Source organism: Schistocerca gregaria, chromosome 8, assembly GCF_023897955.1.
Source record: "Schistocerca gregaria isolate iqSchGreg1 chromosome 8, iqSchGreg1.2, whole genome shotgun sequence".
Classification (NCBI taxonomy): Eukaryota; Metazoa; Arthropoda; class Insecta; order Orthoptera; family Acrididae; genus Schistocerca; species Schistocerca gregaria.
The window spans coordinates 249,086,571-249,107,397 of NC_064927.1; the positions used below are offsets into that span (position 1 = coordinate 249,086,571).

General features: G+C 39.2%; 1 protein-coding gene across 2 annotated transcripts in view; it reads right to left on the reverse strand.

Annotated features, from left to right (window-relative positions):
- The window catches only part of LOC126284127 (vacuolar protein sorting-associated protein VTA1 homolog), a 48,136-nt gene extending 29,644 nt beyond the window's left edge, over positions 1 to 18,492 (reverse strand). The window contains exons 1-4 of one of the 2 annotated variants that reach the window (XM_049982833.1): positions 18,132 to 18,492; positions 17,828 to 18,050; positions 17,232 to 17,521; positions 9,910 to 10,083 (exon numbers count right to left, since the gene is read on the reverse strand). In XM_049982833.1, the coding sequence (XP_049838790.1) occupies positions 9,910 to 10,083; positions 17,232 to 17,521; positions 17,828 to 18,050; positions 18,132 to 18,237 (793 nt within the window). In that variant the 5' untranslated portion in view covers positions 18,238 to 18,492. The remainder of the gene's footprint in view (positions 1 to 9,909; positions 10,084 to 17,231; positions 17,522 to 17,827; positions 18,051 to 18,131) is intronic. The other variant, XM_049982835.1, reaches the window with a different exon arrangement.
- Positions 18,493 to 20,827: the final 2,335 nt, after the last annotated feature.

Here is a 20,827-nt window from a genome sequence, read left to right on the forward strand (position 1 = left end):
TGTGATAGTGCGAAATGAATTTGACTGAGCACTGAAAGCCCTCAGTGGACACAAGGTTCCTGGAGTAGTTGGCATTTGGTCAGCATTATTGAGAGCCGTCCATGACAAAATTATTTCACTCTGTGGGCAAGATACGCGAGAAAGGCAAAATACCTTCAGACTTCAGGAAGTACTCAATAAGTCCAAAGAAAAGCAGCTGCTGATAGGTGTCAGTACTAAAACTTATCTTTGGTTAAAAAACTTACAAATGTACATTTATAACATTAGTAGATTTTGAGAAAGCTTTTGACTGTTGGCTGGGCTACATTCTTTAAAATTTTCAAGGCAGCTGTGGTAAAATACAGTGAACCAAAGCTTACTTACAACTTGTGCAGAAACCAGACTCCAATCGTAAGAGAGTAAGGACATGAAAGACAAGCTATTGGGAAGAGAGCGAGACAAAGCAAAGAATAAATTTGAAAAGGGAATTTTAATTCACGGAGAAGACAAATCTATGACAATTTCCATGTCACTGACAAACCTTAGAGACAGCACAGGATTTCAAAGAGCAGTTGAACGGAATAGAGAGTATCTTGAGAAGAGCTTATAAGATGAATACTAACAAAAGAAAACGAAGGTAATGGAATGTAGTCTAATTAAATCATATAATGCTGAGGGAGTTACATTAGGAAACCAGACAATGTAAGCATAATATCAGTTTTGCTATTTGGGCAATAAAGTAACTGATGGTGGCCAAAGTAGAAAGAATATACAATGCAGACTGGCTGTAGCAAGGAAGGCATTTATAAAAAAGAAGAATTTCTTAACATCCAACATAAATTTAAGTGTTAGGAAGTCTCTTCTAAAACTACTGTCTGGAATGTAGCCCACTACTTTGTCATGAAAGTCAAAAAGTTTTTCCATCACATTATGTTCATTCATCTGAAGAATGTGGGATACACCACCATTTTTTAAAATATAAATGCACTTTTCATTTTCTCTTATTTGTTCTGCAACAGTATGACACCGTACCGCATCCACACAGATGCATATGTTTGATTTTCATTATTTCCACATGATATTCAGATAAACCCAACACCTTAGCTGTCAATAGAGCCTAAATGAGAAGTCTCATCACTAAGCCCTATATTTGGCTTTGTAACGAATTGGAATAAAAGCTATAAAATGTGGGCATCATCTGTCTACAAAAAAAAAAAATGATGTATGTCAATTTTAACTCGTGTCTTTTGCTCTTTCTACTCTCTCTTGAATTAACATGCAGGAAAAGGTGCTGTACTTAATTTTTTGTAATACAGGTAATAATAAAAACGAATTTGTTTCATTCATTTCATAATAATTATGATCCTGTCCTACAAATTGTGAACCATATTTCCAGTTAATTAAGCTGTTGGAATTGGTTGGTTTGGTGAGATGACAATCATGCACCACCAGTGCACTGCCTAATTTACATTTACACATGTAGAGCCTGCAGTCTAATTTTCTTTTTATGAAGTCTGATTATCATTGATATTGTCATGAAAATCATTTATTACATTGCAGGTTAATATTTTCATTGTCCTTTGTCACTCTGCTTTTCCACTCTCCAACAACTCTGACTGTTGCAAGAATTTGAAATCTCAGGTAAAGAAATTTTATTTGACGTAGCAGGAGTTTCAGTTTTATAATTATTACAAAGACTCCATAATGTTACTTTTATAAAACTCCTGCTATCATCAATGTGATGTGTCTGACCTCCTGAATAATTAATCACATAATTTGACACTTAAAACTTATTTCACATTTTTGTGGTACACTTTACAGCTTAAAAATACTAGTTATCCAGTAATTATCTATGAATGAGTTCTGTAATACTTTTGATATTCCCCCCCATCGTGGCTACCCAGCAGTAAAACTATCTCCTTCCTTCTAGCTTGCACTTTATTCATAGTGCTGTCATACTGTTAAATGATTTTTTTGGGGAGTTTTCCATATATTTTCATTCACAGACTCCAGAGCACTGAACCTATTTGAGAAATCTTGTTTGAAATTATCATATTTGAAGTGTATCTCATGGATCCTGTCACCAGTTTGAAAAGCCAACCTGTAGTCCAGTTTCCTTATCTACCTCTAACATTACTAAAGTAAACTGTAATTCACAATTGCAGTAATTCTTTTAAGCTATTACCAAATCAGATCATAGCTTCAAGATTAGCTGCTCTTTTCTCATTATTGTGAAACGATAGTGACAATCACTGCATTTAGCGGTGGTACCATCAGCATGCAGGTTGCAGTGCAATATCCAACATTAAAGTAATGCTGACATTCTCCAGTCCGATTTCCATTCCTGACGTTTATGTGGTAGTTTGGAAACTTCTACATTTTCAAAGTAAAACTGTGCGCCAAGTATCTGGTTAAAATTTTCTGTTATATGAAATATATCAACAAAAAAATTCGTATATGTGACTACAGAGTTCTCGAGTGAGGATTATCCAGTGACAATAGGTATTTAAGTTAGATATGAATTTCAAAGTTAAATATATAAAATTTATTTGCGAAAGAAATAAAAATTATTTACAAAAGATAATCTTCACATGATCTGTAAGGGAAGCTGACTTGATGTAATGTACTGATTGGTTGGTTGGTTCATTAGGGGGAGGGGACCAAATAACGAGGTCATTGATCCCATGAGGCAGTAGGGTCAAAACCATTGGAGGAACAACACAGAAAGCACAGTCCAGTCAAGGTGAAGAAGGGAGAAGGCAGCAAGAAGAGGAAAGAACAGGGGGGATGGGTGGAAACAGGGAGGGCATGTGCACCCCAGAACACTACATGCGGTGGAGCTCGAGTAGACACCCACACCATACCAAATCACAGCACACTGGGGACAATACCAGGGAAACAAAACAGCACAACAGGTCATACAAAATGTAGGGAAAAGGCCGGGAGAACCTGGCTGGTGTTCAGACAACATTAAAGCCTCCATAACCAACGAGGGGCGAGCAGGAGGGTAGCGTCTCAAGCAGCCCACAATTGAGCAGAAAGGGATTTGATGCAGAGCTGCAAATCCACTCCTGGGGGGGGGGTCACAGAGAAAGGGAAAATGGGGGGTAGATAGTTGCCCCCCAGAGCCAGATGATAAGCAAGTTCATTACCTGAGATAATGTACTTGGTACGTGGCCAGGAAAAAAGAAAATCAACCGAACAAGAAGCATCACTAAGATCAGCAACAAGGTTGTAGAGGGCAGAGACCAAAAGACTGTGGGAGAAACACCAAGCAATAGCCAGAAGGCCACTCAATGAGTCCATACATAGCAAAACTCAGGTGAGGGAGGACCATTTAATAAAACAAAGGGCACGATAAAAGACCACCAATTCCACAGTACACATCCAACACGTGGCAGGCAAGGGATGGTGTTCCATGCCATTAAAGTATGAAAGGCATGTCCCACGTGATCAGTGGATTTAGAGCCAGCCGTCAATGCAAAAAACAACAGCATCCTGAAATTCCTGTAAGAGCATTTAGAACAAACAACAGAACACCATTGGAGCGATGAAGGCTTTGATCCCCGGATAAGATGCATCTGAATCTGTGGCTGAGGAGCTAACCAAGGGGGAGGGGGGGTGTTGGGGAAGAATGTGGGGAAGCGGACAAGGAGAGGAGATGGAAGTCAGGCAGAGAGGAGCGAGACACAGCCCAACTAGTAAGCCAACTTGTGGATGGGCAATGGGCAGGCAAAGTCACAAAGCTGCGAAAAGAATACAATAGGAAGGGTGAACAGGGGCAGAGAGGATAGTGATGAAATACGAAACCAGGAGCAGGGACCGCTGACTCTAAAGAGGAGGGATCCCAGCATCAACCCGAAGACTATCAACAGGGCTAGTGCAAAAGGCACCAGTGGCTAAATGGATACCATGATAGTGATCTGGGTCCAAGAGGAGCAGTGCAGAAGGGACACTTGAGCCATAAACTTGACAACCATAGTCCAGTCAAGACCGAACTAATGCCCAGTAAAAGCAGAAAAGGGTCAAACGATCTGCAAGCCAAGAAGTGTGGGCAAGAAAGTGAAGAACACCGAGTTTACAAAAACAGTGAACATACAGGTGGCAGATATATGGCAACTAAGTTTGTTGTCCAGAAAGAGACCCAAGGAACAGAACTGGGTGACCATGGTTACATGTTGGGCATCGAGGTACAGTTCTGGATCAGGATGGACCAATGTGCGGCAACAGCAATGCATCCATATGGAAGCATGCTGGATAGCACCCTGGAGCTGCTCTTCTGCAGTGGCCACCGAGTGGCAGCTAGCCCAAAGACAGAAATCGTACACATACAGAGTAGGGGTGACCAACGGTCTGGCAGAGGTCACTAGTCCATTAATAGTGACTAAAAAAATAACCCTTAATATGGAACCCTGTGGAGTGCTATTCTGTTGGGTCCCCTGAGAGCTGAGAACAGTGCCAACCCAGACTCTGAATCATCGGTGGGACAGGAAATGGTGAATAAAAATCTGAAGGGGGCCTCAAAGACTCCACTCATGAAGCTTAAGGAGTCTGTGATGGCACCAAGCTGTGTCATACGCCTTTGACAAGATGGTGGTGCCGACGAAAGGCCTGCCGAACTGTGGTTTCCAATCAAAGCATACGATCAATTGGAGACTGTCCCTCTTGAAAGCCACATTGGTAAAGAGATAAAAGTAAAACGTTCCTAGATTCAAGGTCCCAAATGAGCCAACAAGCCACCATGCATTCTAGGAACTTGGAGGGCCTATGGGCCAGTAACCATCAAGGGATGATGGATCCATGCCAGGTTTAAGGACAAGAACCGCAATACTGCATCGCAACTGAGAGGAGAAAATGCCTTGGAGCCAAATATGGTAAAACACCTGGAAAAGATATTGTTATTGTGGAGGATTGAGGTGTTTAAGCAATTTGCTATGGTTGGAATCAGAGCCAGGAGCTGAATCATGGGAAGAAGGAATGGCCAGAAGAAGCTCTCATTCAGTAAAAGGGTTGTACCAAAAGCAAGCTTCCTATATTTTTTTTTTACAAATAGAAGACATTGTTTATTGTTATTAATTTATTGTTGAAAACTTACACTTTTGTCTATTTTTCAACATAGTCTCCATTTTTTTGTGACACACTTTTGAATACATTGCTCCAGCTTTCGTATTCCTAAGTTGAAGAAGTCTCCTGCCAACCCATTGAGGAAGCATGTGACCTATGATCAGACTTCATTGTCGCTATTTAAGTGTTTTCCACTTAAGTGTTCCTTTAGGTGATAATCGCTGTGGACTATGTCCGGGAGCAGCAGCACTACTCCCTCCATCAGCAGTCCTCCCCGGCGATTCTGGACTGCTCGCTGGAGTTTGGTCAATGGTTCACAATATCTGTGAGTTTATTGTTGTCCCAGGTTGCATGAAATTGATGAGGAGTACCCCCTTCTGATCCCAAACCACAGTCCCCACAACCCTTCCTGCCAACTGTGTTTGTTTGAATTTTTTTGGGGAAGGTAAACTAGAGTGACACCACTGACGAGATCGTTGTTTTGTTTTGGGGATGTAATGAAACACTCCTGCGACGATGGAGACCAACAACTTCTCTTTGTTGCCTCCCCCTGGACACTGTTGAAGAAACTTGCGAGCACAGTCAAGGCATTACTCCTTGTGTCCATCAGTCAGCATCCGAGGAACCCAGCAAGCACAGACTGTGTGATAACCCAACATTTCTGTTAAAGTTCTTTCATTTGTGCAGTGGGGAGCTTCAGGAATGCGTTCAGCAAATTCACGGAGAGTGACCCTCTGATCTTTGATCAGCTCACTGTTGATCTTCTGGACAATCACATCCGAAACCGGCGGTGTTCCACTACTTTCTTCTGTGCCACCCTCAGCGAAAGCAATGCACCATTTGCAGACGTGCTGAACAGACATGCAATCTTCACAACAAACTTCAGTCAGTTGCCGATGAATCTCCACAGGCGATAACTTCCTTGCATGGAGAAACCGGAATACTGCTTGAACCTCACACTTGGCAGGAGCAGCGATCAACACTTACATCTCTGACAGCTGCCAAGCCAACACTGAGTGACATAGTGAATCGCGGACGAGCGGGGGAACCACTGCGCATGGCACTGTTGTCGGATTTAACCTAACAGCTTTCTTAGAGGCTGTAGCTCATTGGGAATCTTACTTTTGATAAAACCCTCTTAGGATTCTGCCTGATCAGTGGTTAAACATAAGCTGGTGGAGGGGGTTTATGGGACTAAACAGGGAGGTCATTAGTCCTACGATTCAAAAGTTGTTTGCATAAGATAGGGGGTCCACTAAAAGTGGGCAGATCCCATCAGAGGAATCAAACTATAATGCAATGAAGTTAAAACACACATGGCAAAAAAAGAGTACGCCAAATCTAAAAACCGGAAAAACAGAGAAAAGATCAATCTTTGCACGGAGGAGTGGTCATGGGTCCCAGACCTAGGAGAAACAAAGAGGTCCCAAGCACAACCATCCTGCCCCTGCACCACGAGTAAAGCAAAACCTTACAACTGAAAATAAAAACCACTTTCAGTAGGAAACTAAACACCAGTTCAACCATCTGCGAGTCATCTGCTAGTATTAAAGACAAGGAAGGCTATACTTAGTACTCAGAGCCAAAAGAACAGGACATTCCACCAATATATGGGGCACTGTCAAGTCTGGCTCCACAGCCACATTGTGGGGATGGCTCGTTTTGCAACATAAAACAATGGATGATGAGTGTATGGTAACAGATGAATAGACAGTATAAGACAGTGGACCCCTTCCAAGAGCAGAGAAAGAAAGAGTGCCAAATGAAAGTAGTCTCCTTGCTTGTGTGGGGTTTAGTATTGAAAGCAATAGTGCACCAGATGTCATTCCACTTTTGCACAATGAGATTTGATGTGTATCTGCATATCTACACCTGGCATCATGAAATGGAATGGGGTTAAGTGTCTGCCTATCTAGGCAAATGGTCAGCAAGTTCATTCCCTGAGGTGCCAACATGACTTGGAGCCCAGAGGGAGACAACAGAACAGGTGGAACGGCCAAATGCAAAGATAAGGTTAAGGATAGCAGAGTACAAACAGTGATGACAGTAGCATCAGTCTATGCAAGCCGCTCATTGAGTCGGTACATATTAAAACATTGTGAAGGGAGGCCTCAGTAACAAAATGGAGGGTCCTGTTAATAGCTAGCAACTCTGCTGTGAACACACTACATGATCCCAGCAGTAAATGGTGTTCCATGCAGTAGGAGATGTAACAGTGTATCCTGCCTTATCAGTCACTTTAGAACATTAGTACAGAAGATGGAAGCACACTGCAGCTCTTCGAAGATGGAATGTACAAGATGCCAGAATATCAAAGGGGCAACAGAAACCTTAGGACACTGGAATAAGTCAGTCCTTATCGGTGGTTGAGGCACCATCCAAGGAGGGGTTTGGGAGGAGATACACAGGGCACTTTCCAATTAATGGAGATGGAGATCACGACAATAAAGTGAGACACATTCCAACTGGCAATCCCACCCAAGGGTGGGTAATGGGAGGGAGACATCTTTCGTTTGCAAACAGGACAGCGTACATGGGATGGTTAGGGACTTGTCGAATGACAACTGTGTAAGAAACCAAGAGCTGGCTGTAGTATTTATAGAAGGGAGAATCCCTACTTCTGCAATAGGGATGTTGACAGGACTTGTGCGAAAGGCATCAACAGCCAGATGCACCCCATAATGATGAACAGAGGCCACCAGAAGCCCTCAAGGGATGACTCAGTTCTGATGGAAAGCACGGAACTCACAAAGGGTTGGTGAGGGTATCCAAATGGAGACGAATGGGCTGGAGTCAATCACGCCTCTGGGGCACCATGGGAGATAGCACCTCCAGGGGCACTGTGGGGCTAATGGACTGATTGATGAATATTTCTTGATTGATGAAAACATCTATCAATACATGAACCAAGATTAAATTAGTTCACAATCAAGATATTTATAATAATTTGTCAGTTACATTATATATAACCGCTGAAGTATGTAGTTGTGGTGCATTTTCTACTGTATTGTGTGTTACCTTTTAGCTACAGTTGTGTCATACTGTTATAGCTGCAAATGCATTTAAATTAAACTTCCTTAATTATTAATTAATTAATTATGGAATAGGAAGCACCGAAGTCTAAAATGATTAAATTTATGTCATCTGAGCAGCACTTCAATAATAGGACAATAAGCTTGGCAAATAATAGCCAGTATGCCTTATGAGCTTGGGACCTTGACAATTTAGTGTCAAGAGCTTTCAGCAACTGTTTTATCTCTGAGGTAGTGGTCTTTACCTGGTTTTATTTGTTTGCTATTAAGATGATGATTCTTTTCCACTTACAAGGGCTGTCCAGAAAGTAAGTTCTGTTGCCAGCTGCTGCACAAAGTTTATGTGTCACCTGGTCAGTAGGTGTCTGGCAGTAACTGTCAAAACGACTTTGACACTATCACTCAAAATATCACTACTCGTGAATTATATGGTGTAATCTGTTTTCTGTGTGTGAGAAACAATAAAATTGTAGATATTAACAGTGAACTATGAACAGTATATGAAGGGAATGTTATGAGCAATAGTGCTTAAAGAAAATGGTGCTATTTGTTTTGGGAATGCTGGAGGAATGTCAATGATAAAAAAAGAAGTGAACAGCCATCTGTTCTGACAAATGAATTTGTTACAAGGATTAACGACAGAATCTGAGAAAATTATTGGTTCACAACTACAGAATTATCAGCCAATTTCACTCAGGCATCAATGATAGTGTTGCAGGAACTTGTGACAGGTAAGCTTTAGAACAAATTTTGGAAGTGATGGGTCACAAGAGCTTCTGACATATCCACACAACAAAGAGATTAGGAAATGTATTAATGTTTCTGATGTGATACAATTCAGAAGAAGACAAATTCCTCAATCACATTTTGATGGGAGACAAAAATACACATTGCATACTTCAATATGGAGTGATATGTAAGCCTTTAACACGCTGTCAAACATTTTCTACCTAAAAACTGGAGACAGCCAGCCCCTCCCCCCACCCCAACTTCTTTTTAACAAGTAGGGAGTATTCACTGTTTTTATGGAAGAAGACATTACACTAAAATTCCAAAATTTAGAGAAACTCTGAACAAGCTCAGAAGAGCCATCGAGATCAAAAGAGGTGGGGTGTCAAATTCTGGAATCATAAAAACACTAGGTCATATACTGCTGCATGCAAACAAATGTTGCTTAACATAACAGTTCCAATTGGGAATTAGTTTGATCATGCTCTTCACAGCTCTTATTTGTAACCCAGTGATTTTCACACATTTCCAAAGATGGAAAGAATGGCTAGGGTCAGAGCATTATGAAAATGGTAAGTTAAAAGACAGTGTCAAAACATGGCTAAGGATCACAGGCAGCAGAATCTTATGAGGGCACTGAAAAGCTTGTTCCTCAACAAAACAAGTGCTTTAACATAAAGCTCAATTGTTAGAGAAACAACTTATAGTAGTAGTTTTAAGTTGTATAAAATAAAAAAATTCTTGATACTTCTTTTTATATACAAGTTAACGGAACTTACTTCCTGAATAGCCCTTGACATTGATGCACATTTCTATATTTATCAGTAATTTACACATGCCCATGTGTTAAATTTTATCAGCTGTTGTGATCTTTCAGCCTACAGGAGCTAGTATATTGAGATCTCTATTAAATTCATTGTGAAGTCTAATTCCTGTATGCAGTAAATGTCCAAAAAAAGGAGTGGAACTTTTCACTGGCCTTCAATGTCTGTGTGACAAAACACCACTAGTACTACTCCTAGCGTAGCTTAAGACAAAAAAGAAATTCATTAAAGTGGAAATTCAGTTACAGTTAATTACAAAAGTACATAAGACTGCTCCTTACCTGTTGGCAGAGGCTTACTGATTTGCAAAGTTGGATTTAATGGCAAACCTTCTGTTGGTGTAAGTGGTTGTGGAACTGTATATGGAGCAGGGATGTCTGTCACTTTATTCGACACATTGGGAAAACTTGGGCCAGCAGAAGAAGATGATGATGATGCTGGTGGGGAGATAAATCCTGTAATGTTAAATATAGAATATAACTGAAGTGGCATAGACAAACCAGTGAGACAATTAATAATCACAGAGTAAGCATTAAATATACATTTTTCATTAATATTAAAACACACTAATAAAGAGTTTACATCTGTTTCTTTATTAATAAAACATTTTTATTACTTTTGTTACATTTTCAACATCTTCCAAGCATTTCAAACCGTATTCTCAGAATATTTAAAAAAAAAAAAAAAGATTCCCAATACTATTTATTTGAATACTTGTGTGTTCCATGTGCTATAACTGATTTCTTGCTGTGATGTGAGTGGTATATTGTAGTTTAGAACTGCAACAATGATAAATATGGCAACATGCTGCGCACTTATATGATTGATTGCAACATTTGGACAAAAACTTTTTTTCCTACTTCATTTATATACTTAATGCTACATACATTGACTCAATCTCCCTACACAGAAATTCAATGTTGCAGTAGTTTTCAAGTAAATATGATTTTAGTTTGCATTTGAAGTTAATTTTACTATGAATGACATTCTTCACTACAGTGGGTAAGTAGTCAAAAATTATTTCCATCTTCTGCTCTAACACCGAGAGTGAATGACTGTTGAAAACAGAAGTCATAAGGTAATAAATGTACTGTGAGAGTGGTGTTAGCATGTCCAAATCTGTAGAGAGCCATCTACATGAGGTTCTTGAATGTGCACCACAGGGTCCTTATTACACGCTTCAATGCAACAGTATTTTTAAATTCTCGGCTCCAAAAAGTCCAATTTATATTAATTTATATTATATAACTTAACAATAGGTATATATAAAAACACTAATTAATTACAAGTAATTACAATGCTGCCACAACTAATTGCTTACACAAATACTAACATTTTCTACAAAATATGTGTTATTACACTACAGGCTTCCAAATTACATTGAAGGGGTGCTGGTTGGAAAATAAACACAGTCCAATACAATGTGGCACACAGTGATCTGTATGCAAAAAATTGGAGGGTCCTCTTGCCGGAGCAAGAAACCATGCATCATAGGATTGTGGCCTATGTGAGGACAGAAGAGGAGGACCTCGTCCTGTTGATGTGGTTGGGAGGAGGTACACCATGGCCAAATTGTGGTTTTACTAAACATAGCTTATTGTTGGTAACTTCCAGCTACTCATTCCCCAGCAAATGAGACTTATTACATGTTTCTGTACACTGAAAACTTTTGCTCAGTACGACGAGTTACCCCAGAACATATAACAAGTGACAAAATAGATTGAAAGAAAGCAGAGTATGTAGGGCATAAGTGTCTTTATATTTATATCTCCTGGATCTGACCTCATTCTCACTGCAAATACAGAGTTGTTTAGGCAGTTTGGCAATTCTGTGTGTGGTATACCCTTCCCAACTGAATTTATTATCCAGTTGTAATTCCAGAAATTTGTCACTGTCAACCTCTTTGATTTGCATGTCTTCATACGTTATACACATGGTAGAAATATATCTCTTACAAGTTCTGCACTGTATATAGTGGGTCTTTTCAGAGTTTGATAATGGTGAATTAGCTTCAAATCATTTATTCATGTCAGTGGAAATTTGTTTAGCAGCCATTTCTAAATCTGTATATGCCTTGTTATGTATTGCAATGTTTGTGTCATCTGAAAACAAAAGACACTTAGCATCTGGCAGTGTAACAGAGCTCAATGTACACAAGAAAAAGCAACAGACCCAAGATGGAACCTTGAGAAACACCATGTGTGATTAATTCTCAGTCATATATTTCGCAGCGACACCCCTTTGTTCCCAGTAGTTAGGTAGGACTAATCCTGTTGCAGTACTGCTGGTGACATGATATTCTAATTTACTTAAGAGAATGCTGTGATTCACACAGTCAAAGGCTTTTGACAAATCGCAGAAAATACCAGTTGTCTCCAATTTATTATTTAATGATTTAACTACATTTTCAGTGCATGTGTAAGTAGCTTTCTATATATCAGAACCCTTATAAGAAACCCAAACTGTGACTTCGGCAATATATTATTTGCAGCCAAATGCTTAAGGAGATGCTTGAATACAAACTTTTCAAATATTTTTGAAAGAGGTGGCCAAAGTTAAATTATTTGATAGTTTGATGGTATCTCTTTATCCCCTTCTTGTAAAGAGTTTTAACTTCAGCATTTTAGCCAGTCTGGAAATGTTCCGCTGATAACAAATTACACAAATAACTTAAGACGGAACATAACTCACATGAGCACTCTTTGATTAACTTAATAGATAAGCTACAATCACCACCACTAGAATACTCTGTTTTTAAGGATCTTACGAAGGATGCTCCTTCTTTGGAAGACGTGAGTGTGATTTCCATTTTACTGAAGTTACTTGTAAAGTACTCCACTGTTTACCAAACCACATGATCCCAAGTTGTCAGTAACAGAAACAAAGTACCTGTTTAAGACGTTTGGAACACTACAGGCACTTATTACTGATGCCTCATTTATTTTTAGGGTTATCTGTTCCTCTTTCTTTTTAGCCTCACCTGTCTGTCTTCACTGTGTTCCATATAGTTTTTATTTTGTTGCCTGATGTAATTATCTTTTTCTCATAATAAAGCTGCTTAGATTTATGAATTACTTGCTTCAATATTTTGCAGTATTCTTTGTAATGCCTTGCACTGCTAACATCAGAGCTGTTCCTAGATAGTAGATACTGTCTCCTTTTTGTCCCATGATATTTTTATTCCTTGTGCAATCCATGGGTTATTTTTAGACTTCCGTATGACTGTAGTTGCCTTAATGGGGGAACAATTTTCAAAAGTGCAACTTTATTAGTGAATATTTTGCATTTTCCATTTGAGCCAGAAGTACTGTAAACATCTATCCAGTTCATGTCTTTGAGCAATCACTTAAAATTCTCAATTTTGGACTGATTTGGGATATTTTATCCTGACAAGGTTTCAACATTTAGCACAAGATGGCACATGTCATGATCAGATAGCCCATTTACTATTGGTTTAGCAATATGACTATTTTTCCTAGAATTGTCTAGAAAGATTATCTCAGAGCATTTACACATCCTAGTTGCATTAAGTTCACAGTATGAACTAAATTGAGTGACACTCACTGACTGCAATAATTGTTCACAGGCAGAGCTCTTCAGTAAATCTACATTAAAATCACCGGCAACCGCTATTTCCTTGTCTTTTAGTATGAGATGGGACAACGGAGCTTCATAAAGGACTTATAAGAAACTAAATTGGACCCTGAAACATTTAACATCTAACTGACATAATCCGTATCACTTCAGGTGGGGGTGTTACCTTCGTAGTCTCTGGTGTTATTGAATTTAGCATATGTTGCAAGTTCAGAAATAAGACATATTTTTTGTTTTCTCCATTGCAAACACCATTTTGAAGATACGAATCTCAGATTCTTTTTTTAGATGCTGTACCTCTAACAGTTATAGATATTATTTTGTTAGAGCTTTTTAATTTGAAAGCTAATTGCTTTATGATTACAATGGTATCCTCCGTTTGGAGGTATCTGCTAAAGATCTTTTACTGTCACCTTTTTATTTTTTTTTTTTTTTTATAATTTACAGATTTTGTTCAGGTTGGGATAAGTGTTCTCATTTGAAGACTCTGTTTCAAAGTGAAGATATTTCCAATGATGACTTTTTGTGTTCTAAATGTTTTGACAGAGTAACAACAATGATCATATCTGAACAAGGTGAAGCCCCAAGGTGTAGATAATGCAGATTTTGCACCAATAGAGGCAGAATTAAATACCCTGAATCTGTCAACTACAAAGGTAGGTGTTACTCCCTTTCAGAAACCATGGTCAGTGAAGCTGAGTCATAAGCTATATGCCTCAAGAAAGTGCAGAGAAATTACTGAAGCTATGGATGAATACACTGCAGCAAAACTGACCACATTCTTCAAAGTAGAAATTCCATCTTCAGAAGAATATGAACCAAAGCACTCTCACACCTCTTGCCAGGAATATTACACAAATCTCAATTCAGCTGTTGAATATTGTGCATCCTACAGTGGAAAGGTGCAAGTTTTAACTATTATTCCAGAGAGATTATCAAAGAAAACAATTTTGAACCATGATCCATCAGTATCAAAGTACATGGTAGACAAAGAAATGTGAGGTCTGTAAAATGAGTCTTTGGAAGACCAGATCCCTATTATGGTCATCCTGTAGAAGCAGCTCAAGTTCAAATAGTGCAGTCATTTTATCTGGAAGACAAACGGGGCTGTTCTCGCCAGAGTGCCAACAAAGAGAGAGACTATAACTGTAACAGTTGAAGGTAAAAAAAGTCGAGAAAGTTAAGAGGTACATGACTCTCAGTATTAAAGAAACTTTTGCACTTTATAAAAGCAACTACACAACTTCACATACTGGAAGATCAAAATTTTATGCACTACGACCTAAGTGGGTAGTTACACACCCACCTAGAAATGTCTGTCTGTGTGTGTACTACATGAATTTTGAACTTTGTGTGGTAACTTTGAAGAACTTAACTAGAACACGTGACATATGACACCTTGGTTGGGAATGTGAAGTCATTAGTACTCTGCGACGTAAAGCAAGAGACTGATTTGTTCCAAGACTGTGGTGACTGCGCTGAAAGGGACGACTGTCTTTACAGACACTTGGCCTGGAAGACTTAGTAGATAACTCTGCAGAAATTACATATGTGACATGGGACGAAAATAAACTAATCAAAGAAACTGTTGCCTTTGAGAGTTTCATTGATGAACTTTGTAAATGGTCAGTGGAAGCGCACAAGCATCTGAAGAAATTGCAACAACAACACATTGCACAAGTGAAAGGGCGTGTACAGGCAGAAGAATTATGTTTAGTGCTTCACTGCAATTTTGCTGAGAACTAGTCTAATACTCCCACAAGAAGTATAAGGGTATCATTGGCGTAATGACCAGGTTTCAATTTTTACAGGAGTGACATATTTTCAAAACAAGACCACAAGTGTTGCAGTTATAAATGATGACACAGGACATGACTCAGCACATGCTTTACTAGCAATGCGCAAAATTCTTCACCTGCAAACAGGGGCAGAGAAGATCATCATTATTTCTAATGGTCCTCCTAGTCATTTTAAAAATCGTTACCAGCTGTTTGAATTGAGTAAGTCACTTGTGGCAATTGACTGGGTACACAGTGCTACTGGTCATGGGCTTTGTGTGGTGTAGGTAGTCTGCTGAAGCACCACGCTACAAAACTGTCTTTTAGATCAAATACAACTGTGATTCAGCATGCTGAGGATTTTATGAGAGTCATGAAATCTTACACATCCAAAGGCCCCATTCTTTTGTTCAAAGAGAAATCGAAGAATTCCGTAAACAGAAAAAAAAGAATGGTCCAAAACAACCACTCCTGTGAAAGGAATTCAGAAACATTTTTGGACTGAAAAGTGGGACAAACTCATATTGCACACACTTTAACAAGCAAGGAAAAAGAAATTTCGTTTGTTTGGCCACCACCTCAGAAAACGCTGGATAATATTCAAATGCACAACCTGAGAAGGGGGATGTTTGTGGCGTGTGTGTATGACTGACTGGTGGTTGGATATTATAGACACCAATTACAGGTTAAACAAATTTGCAGTGAACTTTATGCTACCACATGGACCAGCTGCTGGATATGGGTCTTTTGCTGAATAATAGCAACAACGCCATCAATGCTCACTACCTGTTCACAATGTTTTGAAGATTATTAAGTGCTCCAGTTCCATTTGGTTCAAGAGGAAGGCATCACTCAATATCAAAGGAAGATACTGAAGCAGTGCAACACATTTTTAGTTCATTGACTGGCTAATTTCAGTACAAAACAGAGTGCACAGAAATTGTATAAACTCAAACCTTTGTGTGTTAAGACCTTTCATATACATCTTGGAACCATTTAAAATACTTGAAAAAATAATAATAAATGAGTCTCTTACTCATCTCTCAAAACTAAAATTATGTTAAATAAGGTTAGGTTTTAATTTTTATGAGCCTGTTATGTGATCATGTGGTAATAAAACAGGTTTTATGTATGGCAAAAATTAGAATTGTTTATAAAACCTGTTCAACTTAAAAGTGGAAGATCTCTTTTTCAGGAAATTTAGAACTATATGGTACTAATCAACATAAAAAAAATAAAAATTTTATGGATTGGCATTTTTTAAAATTGTCTATAAACTATAAAAGAAAGTTCCTAACATTATAGTATAAGATCTTTCACAGAAAAGTCCAAATAGAGGATTTCTTTGTAATCATAAAGCAATTATCTTTCGAATAATAAAAATATCTGTAACTGTTCCAGAAATACAGGATTTTAAATTTCTTTCAAAGAATCACATCTTCAAAATGTTATGTGCAAATTCACCTTTGGAGTGCTTTATCTCTAAACAGATTTTTTTTGTTGAGAAAACAAAACAAAAAAAAAATGCATTCCTTACTTGGTCCATCACTTTAACATACACTAGATTCAATAACATCGGGGGCTATGAAGGTAAGATTTCTTTCCTAGCTTGCCTCAATTGATACGGACTATGCCAACTGAAAATAATATATTGTAGTAGTCACAGTTTGGGTTCTGATACAGAGAGAGCTCTTTACACTCACACTGAGAATGTACTTAATTCATTAGATAATAAATAAGAGGCTACTGGCATTTTCTGTGACTGGTCAAAAGCCTTTAATCTTATGAATCACACCATTCTCTTAAGTAAATTAGAATATTATGGTATCAGCAATGCTGCGAAATGTTACGAGGATCATCTAACTAACGGGAAACAAGGGGTGTCGTCGTGAAAACACATTATTGGGAATTAATCACAGGTGGTGTTTCTCAAGGTTCCAAATTAGGTCCGTTGCTATTTCTTGTGTACATTAATGAGGCGTCATCTGTTATAATGCCAGATGCTAAGTTTATTTTGTTTGCAGATGATACAAACATTACAATAAGTAGCAAATGAAGTACATATTTCGAAATAGCTGATAATCAAACTTTCAGAATCTATGTATTAAAAATATTTGCAGTTCATGGTTGACTATTAAACAGAATAGCATGTCCAATTCCAGTGACTGCTTTATAGTCAGTAATACAACTAGAATTTTAACAGTGGCACTAGTTCAGTAAACTAATCTTACCCATTTGGCTTGTCCCTGTAATTCCGCTGAAGCTCCCCATGTCATTTTCACTAGTTCCAGCAGCAGGACCAGCACTAGTATTCTCTCCTGGTTGGTTAGTGTTCTCGTCCATCTCATTCTCTTGCATCGGACCAGGTACAGGTGTCTCTCCATTTTTCAAACAATTATGTATATAGGCTGCCTTCCACTTGGCATACTTTCGATTCTGTGTCGCTTCATCAGTTAATTCTCCAAATGTTGTCAGTACGTCATACAAGACTCCTGCGGTGTAGAAGGCTTTCACCACATTCCTAAAAATGCAAGTGTGTTCCAAATGTAGTACATTTAGCAACAAACAATTTTAACAACATTAAATACTAAGGTTGTGCCCGTAGTTGACGTTTCTCATATGTACACAACGCGTTCTTTCAGAAACAAAACAATGGACAATCGTAACTTGATTTCGTTTTCTGTTAGTATCTGAGCACTGAACAGCTTAGGATAAGTTCAAGCGAACCCCTAAGTCCAACACCTCAGTGTTTCCATAACTTAAACACATGATCACTTGTGGCATCCCAAAGGGAAACTCCAGAATGTAAATATATTCCAAATCTTACTTGCCGAAATTAGCAGCTCTGTCCTGACTGTCAGCATATAAAAATAGTTTGAGGGCATAATTTTCGATGTGTGCTTGTGCTGCGACGTCGTTTGTCACTGCTTCATTGTCTGATAACGCTTTCTTCTGTGTTTCCAGCCAGTCCATAATAGATGTAAGCAACGCCTTTGCTTCATCCGATTTGCGATCTATTTTTAATCCTAGCTGCAAAGCGAACAGGCGACCTAGAACATTTTACATTATCCCAGTATTCTGTCACTATACACCCATTAAACTTCAGCAAGCCAGAAGCAAACTTAACTTACACCAGTAACTGATTACTGGATCGCGCTGATCATGTTCAGCAGCCGCCTTTAGATAATGCTGCAACGACTTCAGTGAAGCTGGACACGGAGGAAATTGTACAGACATTTCAAAACAGAACTTTTATACAGTATTTATTTCATCCAATAATAACCTCATGCAACACCCAATGACTACATAGTACATTCCACAGAGGCACCTGATCTGTCAAATTCCAGCAAAGATAATCTAAAGAGCTAGTTGTGTTTCCAGAGGGAGAAGCGGTTAAAATCACATTTCCTGAATACCTCGTTAGAAAAAGTCAACTTTTAATTATATGCCGTTGACTAATAGAAGTAGTTTCCACAAACAATCTACATCTATCTACATCTACATCCATACTCCGCAAGCCACCTGACGGTGTGTGGCGGAGGGTACCCTGAGTACCTCTATCGGTTCTCCTTTCTATTCCAGTCTCGTATTGTACGTGGAAAGAAGGATTGTCGGTATGCTTCTGTATGGGCTCTAATCTCTCTGATTTTATCCTCATGGTCTCTTCGAGAGATACACGTAGGAGGGAGCAATATACTGCTTGACTCTTCGGTGAAGGTATGTTCTCGAAACTTTAACAAAAGCCCGTACCGAGCTACTGAGCGTCTCTCCTGCAGAGTCTTCCACTGGAGTTTATCTATCATCTCCGTAACGCTTTCGCAATTACTAAATGATCCTGTAACGAAACGCGCTGCTCTCCGTTGGATCTTCTCTATCTCTTCTATCAACCCTACCTGGTGCGGATCCCACACTGCTGAGCAGTATTCAAACATTGGGCGAACAAGCGTACTGTAACCTACTTCCTTTGTTGTCGGATTGCATTTCCTTAGGATTCTTCTAATGAATCTCAGTCTGGCATCTGCTTTACCGACGATCAACTTTATATGATCATTCCATTTTAAATCACTCCTAATGCGTACTCCCAGATAATTTATGGAATTAACTGCTTCCAGTTGCTGACCTGCTATTTTGTAGCTAAATGATAAGGGACCTATCTTTCTATGTATTCGCATCACATTACACTTCGCTACATTGAGATTCAATTGCCATTCCGTGCACCATGCCTCAATTCGCTGCAGATCCTCCTGCATTTCAGTACAATTTTCCATTGTTGCAACCTATCGATACACCACAGCATCATCTGCAAAAAGCCTCAGTGAACTTCCGATGTCATCCACCAGGTCATTTATGTATATTGTGAATAGCAACAGTCCTATGACACTCCCCTGCGGCACACCTGAAATCACTCTTACTTCGGAAGACTTCTCTCCATTGAAAAATGACGTGCTGCGTTCTGTTATCTAGGAACTCCTCAATCCAATCACACAATTGATCTGATAGTCCGTATGCTCTTACTTTGCTAATTAAACGACTGTGGGGAACTGTGTCAAACGCCTTGCGGAAGTCAAGAAACACGGCATCTACTTGTGAACCCGTGTCTAAGGCCCTCTGAGTCTCGTGGACGAATAGCGCGAGCTGGGTTTCACACGATCGTCTTTTTCGAAACCCATGCTGATTCCTACAGAGTAGATTTCTAGTCTCCAGAAAAGACATTATACTCGAACATAATACGTGTTCCAAAATTCTACAACTGATCGACGTTAGAGATATAGGTCTATAGTTCTGCACATCTGTTCGACTTCCCTTCTTGAGAACGGGGATGACCTGTGCCCTTTTCCAATCCTTTGGAACGCTTCGCTCTTCTAGAGACCTACGGTACACCGCTGCAAGAAGGGGGGCAAGTTCCTTCGCATACTCTGTGTAAAATCGAAATGGTATCCCATCAGGACCAGCGGCCTTTCCTCTTTTGAGCGATTTTAATTGTTTCTCTATCCCTCTGTCGTCTACTTCGATATCTACCATTTTGACAACTGTGCGACAATCTAGAGAAGGAACTACAGTGCAGTCTTCCTCTGTGAAACAGCTTTGGAAGAAGACATTTAGTATTTCGGCCTTTAGTCTGTCATCCTCTGTTTCAGTACCATTTTGGTCACAGAGTGTCTGGACATTTTGTTTTGATCCACCTATCGCTTTGACATAGGACCAAAATTTCTTAGGATTTTCTGCCAAGTCAGTACATAGAACTTTACTTTTGAATTCATTGAAAGCCTCTCGCATAGCCCTCCTCACACTACATTTCGCTTCGCGTAATTTTTGCTTGTCTGCGAGGCTTTGGCTATGTTTATGTTTGCTGTGAAGTTCCCTTTGCTTCCGCAGCAGTTTTCTAACTCGGTTGTTGTACCACGGTGGCTCTTTCCCATCTCTTACGATCTTGCTTGGCACATACTCATCTAACGCATATTGTACCATGGTTTTGAACTTTGTCCACTGATCCTCAACACTATCTGCACTTGAGACAAAACTTTTGTGTTGAGCCGTCAGGTACTCTGTAATCTGCTTTTTGTCACTTTTGCTAAACAGAAAAATCTTCCTACCTTTTTTAATATTTCTATTTACGGCTGAAATCATCGATGCAGTAACCGGTTTATGATCGCTGATTCCCTGTTCTGCATTAACTGATTCAAATAGTTCGGGTCTGTTTGTCACCAGAAGGTCTAATATATTATCGCCACGAGTCGGTTTTCTGTTTAACTGCTCAAGGTAGTTTTCAGATAAAGCACTTAAAAATATTTCACTGGATTCTTTGTCCCTGCCACCCGTTATGAAC